This window comes from Tupaia chinensis, unplaced genomic scaffold, assembly GCF_000334495.1.
Source record: "Tupaia chinensis unplaced genomic scaffold, TupChi_1.0 Scaffold000214_1, whole genome shotgun sequence".
Classification (NCBI taxonomy): domain Eukaryota; kingdom Metazoa; phylum Chordata; class Mammalia; order Scandentia; family Tupaiidae; genus Tupaia; species Tupaia belangeri.
In genome coordinates, this window is record NW_006159689.1 from 34,420 (window position 1) to 41,322 (window position 6,903).

Below are 6,903 nucleotides of genomic sequence, written 5' to 3' on the forward strand. Positions count from 1 at the left end.
AAAAAAATGCACATTTGATGACTGCAGCGAGCTGTATGGGCACAGCTGGGTACTACTTTATAGTATGTTCATTCTACTCACTGGGATTTATGCCTAGGGTCAGATTTGGGTACATGTATAGGTATGTGACAGCTGTGCTAGCTATTGGATATATTTAGACTAATTAAGCTCATTGGCAGAACAATTGAATGGGGGGGGGGGGGGGGCGGAAGGCATGGAGGGCAACCATGGATGCCAGGGACAATGGAGGAGGAAGATGGGACATAGCAGAGGGTGGGGGATGGGGAATCAGGGATGGCAAGACAAAGGGCAAGGTATGCAGGATGTAAGAATTGGAAAATTATTTGCTGAGAACATGTATGTTGATGTGCTTGATTGAACCAATGCACAGTGTATTTTGGATGGAAAATTCATTTGTGTGTTGTGAAGGTGTATAGTGAATTAATGTAGAAAATAAAAAAAAACAGTAAAGCAATACATAAAAATAAATGTGAGGTAAGATATCATGGTAAGAGAATTTGACAAAAAAATATTGGCATGAAATTCTAAATATCTAATTGTATATAGAAGGGAAGAAAACATTAGTACTAAATTCCCTACTTTGTAGTTTCCTGAGAGACAGGTCCCACAGTCACCATTTTCTTCAGTGCCCCCATGACATCCTTATTCCGAAGACTGTAGATTAAAGGGTTCAGCACAGGAGTGAGGATGGTGTAGAAAAAGGACACCACCATGTCCTTCCTAGGGGTGTGGTAGGAGCTGGGCAGCATGTAGGTGTAGACGGCGGCCCCATAGAACAGGCTGACCACAGTCATGTGGGAGGAGCAGGTGGCAAAGGCCTTCCTCCGGCCCTCAGCAGAGTTCATCCTGTGGATGGTGAGGAGGATGAATGAATAGGAACTTGAAATGACTATGACAGGGATCAGGAGCATGAGGACACAGCACAGGTACATGAGTGTCTCGTAGACTGAGGTGTCCGAGCAGGAGAGCATCATTACAGCGGGGACCTCACAGAAGAAGTGGCGGATCTCCCGAGATCTGCAGAAGGGGAAGGTCATGGTGATGGGAGTGAGCATGAAGCCATCCACCGATCCCAGGAACCAGCACCCAGAGGCCAGAAGGAGACACACCTTGTGGTTCATGAAGACAGAGTAACGGAGAGGATGGCAGATGGCCACATAGCGGTCGTAGGCCATGGCTGCTAGAAGAAAACATTCGGAACCCACTAGTGTCAAATAGAGGAACATCTGTATCCCACACCCAGGGGCCGAGATCTCATCCACGCCCATGACCTGGTCTAGGAGCATCTTGGGCACAGTGACGGAGATGTACATCACGTCCATGACAGACAGCTGGCCGATGAGGAAGTACATGGGGGTGTGGAGGCGGCTGTCAGAGTGGATCAGCAGGATCAGGATGGCATTTCCAGACAAGGCCATCAGGAAGATCACAAAAATGACCACACAAAGGAGAGCTGGGTGTTCAGACTGACTGAAGAGTCCCACCAGGATGAAATCCACCCATCCGGTGTGGTTGGCCATCCAGGTCACGTTTTCCGTGTTCTCACCTAGGCCACGAAGCAGAGCCTTGGATTAATGCAGTGTGAGTCTCTGGAGTGATTTTTCGTGAACACACACATGTATGTGTGTGCGCCAACCTCAGTGTGCTGACTGGGAAGGTTTGTTGGGCCTGCAGATTTGGTGATTATAAGCGGCCTGGTTTTTAACAAATTAGAAAACAGAATTTCCAACTGTGGGTGTAAAGAATTGGAAACTCACAGGGAGGCTGACACAGTTCAAAGAACTGAAAGTTCCTGACGACAGAGTCATTTATCACCAGCCTTGGGAACTGCAGAATCTCTGCCCTACACGAACACTAACAGTAAATCCCTGGAAAACAGAGAAATTAAACTTTCTTACAGAGTTTATGCTACAAAAATCTGAATTGAATTTACCTCTGGTTTAAGGATCCAGATGGGATCTTAAAACTCTCAGAGGTGTATTCAATAATAAAGGGTTAGAAAGTAACCGAGACACACCAGGTAAAGCCATACTGTACATTTGAACCGGCTCTGCCTGTGTGAGGGCTGCCGTGGTGTGGGCTTAGCTTCACATTCCCTGGAGCAGGCAGGGTCCTCACACAGACACGACACCACAGAGAACTGAGGGGCACAGGGAGAGGAGCCCCGGCTGCAGCCCTGGGTCAGCTTCTCACCAACCATGCCCTGTGCCCTCTGCACCCAAAGAAGATCATGCGTGACCTCAGGGGACATGAGGACCAAACCATGTGAAGGAATGAAAGTCCTCAGAATACCGTGATTACAGATGAGCACAGGCTTCCTATTAAAGAGTTAGTATCTTCTTCCTGCAGTGTCTGCTCTACCTGCTGCAGCTGTCTCAGGACAAGAATGGCTTTAGAACAGATTTACATCAACACGTGCTTAGGAGGATTCCAGAAATTTTCTGAACATGACAGTGTTGAACTGAAGTGCAAAATGAAATTTGCTGTCTACTGACGACCAAAGGCAGAGACTGGAAAGTGCCCTGCACTATACTGGCTGTCTGGTTTAACTTGCACAAAACAAAATTTTGTATCAAAATCTGGGTATCAAGCAGCCTCAGAACACGGTCTAATCATCATTGTTCCAGATACCAGCCCTCGCGGCTGTAATATTAACGGAGATGACAGCTGGGACCTCGGCACTGGTGCTGGGTTTTATGTGGGTGCCACTGAAGACCTTAGAAAACTAACTACAGGATGTACTCTATGTAACAGAGGAGCTTCCCCAACCTACAGATGCCCATTCCAGGGGACCCCAAGGCTGTCTACTTCTGGCCGCTCCATGGGAGGCCACAGGGCTCTGATCTCTGTCTTGAAACGTCCTGGAAAATACAAATCTGGGCCAGCATTTGCTCCAGTTTGCAACCCAGTGCTGTGTCCTTGGGGCAAAAGCTTTCAGTGGATACTTGGGAACAGATCGAAGTTAGTGGAAGGCTTATGCGGATACCCATCTTGCGAAGTCCTATCCGGGTTCTCGGCTGCACATAGTAATTGATCAAGGAAAAGATGGCCAGTTTCTTTCAGATGGACAGTGACTTCCTGATCACTTCAGAGCTGTCTGTACTGAAAAGAAAATCCCTATTGGTTTTAGATTACAAGAGGATTACGGTCGTAGCTACTACTTCACTGCAGTCTTTATTCGTGATCACATCAGACATCATGAAAAATACCTGAATGCATGAAACTTCAGATAAGAGAATCTCTTCAGGATTATACAAATTATAATCAACAAAATTGCTGAGAAAAAGAGGATTTCTTGATGCTTAAAGGGCTTTATTCTGTAGCCGAATCACCACCCGAATAAATATGAAAAACAGATAAACAAAAGAAGAGTTCATACCCACACTCTGCAGAGCCCATGTAGAGATGGCTGTTACTATCACTCCCTTATCACAGGAGAGGCATCGCACCGATTCTCCAGGCCAGGACTCCCCAACACGCAGGAGCTCAGCCCAGCTGCAGTGGAGCCGCAGATATGGCTCCTGCATGACCCTGTGCATGCTGGACTGCCTGGCCTGGACCAACTGGCTGGAAGGCTGGGGACTCAATTATCACCTGAGACCCTGCTGAGGGGGTTGTCTGTCTGCCTACCTGTCTCCCTCTCTCTCATGATATAAACAAAGAAATGAAAAAATTGTATTCTCAAAATAAAGCATGAAAAGATCTTCGATGAAATAAAGCATACAATTAACTTGAAAAGTTTATATTTGACATTTTTGTGTGGATCTAAAGGCCTATCTGTGTATAGAAATATATATAAACATGTGCATATTCAAATACACATACATACACACACACACATACCTCATATCTCTCTTGCTTTTTTGTCATGGAGAATTTCGTCTCTCCTATAATAAACGCTTCTCCAAGTTCAAGTATTAAAAAATCCAATCATTTAGACTAAATCTCAGAGCACCTCTACATTAAGAGAGTGAATGCTATTTACCAGTAATTTTCCAAAGACTAACTAGGATATTCAACTTAGTAAAATGCCAAACATTGGGTTGCTGATGCTGTAGACAACACTGAAAATAAATTTGATGCCTTCACATAAACATTAACCAATTCAAGAATACATATGTGTGTGTGTACATATGTATTTAAGAATACACACACGTGCATATTCCTAACAAATCCCCTATCCTCCTTCTTCTGGCAGATAGAGGCTGAGCTCTGGGCAAAATATGAAAAGAGTTCCATAACACACCTGCTGACCCTAAGGATGCAGCACCACCACCACGCGTGAGGACCCAGGGGCTGTCTGCTGCGTAAATACAGCAGGAGGGCGGGGCCCTGGGCAGGTAAGGGGCCACCGCAATGGGCAAACGGACACCCCTCCTGGGACAGGCCACCAGGGAACACTACGCACTCACTGTCAGATGTCGTCTGGGGCATCGTCGGGACGCGCTCACAGTGCGGCAGGTCAAGTGCACAGAGAGAAATAGGCGAGTTACATCAGCCAGGTTAGACCGTGTCTTAGGGGAGTGGGCGACAGTTCTCTTAATAAACTCCCTCTGGAACTCTGAAGAAAAACGCAACTATAGAGCTAAACAAGTAATAGACATCTCTGCTGCACATCTCTGGTTTCTTCTAACAGCTTTTGAGTCCTCCTATGTTAACCAACACTAGCCATAATCTCAAACCTCGCCACTATCGATAGAATCTGACATTTTAGTTAATACACACCCTTAGGCTTCTGTGCTTTTCAAACTACTTTTCACATACGTGTGTGCATATGTTTATTTAATCAAGTGACTTTTGTGAGACATTGTTATTTTTCCTACAATGTCTCAGAGGTGTAGAACCTGAAATCCAGAGACCCACTGGAGAGTCACAGGCAACCCTCCCAGCAGGTGGACGAGACTGAAACCAGGTCATCTCCTGCTTCCTCGCTCCCTCTTCATTAGGCGGCCGGCTGTACTCCTCTGTCGTTCACTTGCAATCTATTTGTTAGTGCTGCCATTTAATTTTAACATGCTAGCTTTTATTTGAAATACTGTTATGCAAATTATAGAAAAATTTTAAAACACAAAGTCATTCAATAAATTTTTAACACTGATCCATAATGTAATCACCCAGACAAAAATCACACTTTGTAAGTTATATCTTGCCCTCAAACTACAAATATGTATTGAACACACACTCTGTACCAAGCAGTTTGGCTAAAACAGGAAGAGGCAATGTCACCCTCTTAGATCTTGCAGCCAAATTCTTCTAAGCTTTCTTTGTGTGCATGTTCTCAAAAATATTATTCTCCTGAGCTTTGTGTATGCTGGCCTTTGTTAGATGACTTATTTTTTTGTCAGAAATATGGTACATGGAGAACAATATGGAGGTTCCTCAAAGACCTACAAATAAAATAGAACTACCATATGATCCAACAATTCCACTCTCGGGTGTCTACCAAAGGATGTTTGCATATCTGTTTATTTTGGCATTGTTTACAATTGCTAAGACATGGAACTAACCTAAACATCTATGAACAGATGAATGGATGAAAAATATGTGACACATATACTCTATGGTATACTACTCACCCGTAAAAACGAACAAACAAAGCATACAAAAATAATAATAAAACAAGATCCTTGCATTTGATAGGAAGTGGATGAACATGGAAGATTTACTGCTGAGTGAAGCAAGCCAGGCTATGAAATAGGGACATTCTCTGTCTCCAGTTAATATATACTACTGTCTACACTCCATGGTACAGACTGATAGATTTGAGGATGTAAAAACATTGAAAATAGTTATGGACACAAGAGACAGTGTGGAAGGAGGGTGTGAGAGGAGAAGATAAGGAAGGAAATTAGGGAGAAAAAATTGAGAGACAAGACATTTGTGGGACACACTAATGATTTATTACCTGTTAAAGATGACATGTATAGTATTCTCAACTGGGCTAGTCTAAGCTGTATTTCATGTTCAGTAAATTCTCTTTACAAGACAAATGATGTACTGCAATGGAGTGTAAAATTTTAAAAATAATGATAAATGAATACATACATAAATACACCAAATCAGTAGTTTCTGAAGAGCAAAGATTTTGATGGTCCAAAGTGCACAAACTTGTCTTCTATTTGTATTCTCTATACAAAAAATTAATTTATATTTAAGAAATCAATAGGGAGTTATTCCATTTACCATAGCCACTAAAAGTATAAGATACTTAGGGATAAATCTAACCAAAGAAGTTAAAGACTCCACAAGGAAAACTATGAGAAGCTAAAAAAAGAAATTGAAAATGACACAAAAAAGTGGAAGGACATCCCATGTTCCTGGATTGGAAGAATTAATATAACTAAAATGGCAGTATTAACCTGCCTATTTAATGCAATGCCAATTAAAGTACCAGACATATTCTTCACAGATTTAGAAAAGACAATCATAAAATTCATCTAGAATAATAAAAGACCCCGCATTGCCAAAGCAATTCTACAGAAGAAGAGGGGAGTGGGCGGCATCTCACTCCTCGACCCAAAAATATACTACAAAGCTGTGGTAATCAAAACAGCATGGTATTGGCACAGGAACAGACAGGTAGACCAATGGAACAGAACTGAGTCCACAGGAATAAATTCCCAATCATTCAGTCAACTGATTTTTGACAAGGGGTACCAGTCAATCCAGTGGGAAAAGGAAAACCTCTTCAGCAAATGGTGTTAGAAAAACTGGATTTCCACCTGTAGAAAGATGAATCTGAACCCCTACCTGTCACCTTTGACAAAAATCAAGTCAAAGTGGATCAAGGATCTAAATCTAAGATCCCAAACACTGGGGAAACTCTGGGAGGCATTGGGGTAGGGGAAGACTTCTTACATAAGACCCCTAAAGCACAGTCAA

The 6,903-nt window shown here is 43.1% G+C and overlaps 1 protein-coding gene and 1 pseudogene across 1 annotated transcript; one reads left to right on the top strand and one right to left on the bottom strand.

Annotated features, from left to right (window-relative positions):
* Positions 1 to 596: 596 nt before the first annotated feature.
* LOC102503064 (olfactory receptor 2T29) lies at positions 597 to 1,547 on the bottom strand. Its single transcript, XM_006147464.1, has one exon. The coding sequence runs from the start codon at positions 1,539 to 1,541 to the stop codon at positions 597 to 599; it is 945 nt and encodes a 314-aa protein (XP_006147526.1). The 5' UTR covers positions 1,542 to 1,547.
* Positions 1,548 to 2,407: 860 nt separating this feature from the next.
* On the top strand, positions 2,408 to 3,242 carry LOC102490300 (S-formylglutathione hydrolase pseudogene; annotated as a pseudogene).
* Positions 3,243 to 6,903: the final 3,661 nt, after the last annotated feature.

Bases quoted from the DNA above. Each gene is read 5' to 3' on its own strand.
- LOC102503064 (XM_006147464.1), bottom strand. From the start codon at position 1,541: ATGGCCAACCACACCGGATGGGTGGATTTCATCCTGGTGGGACTCTTC.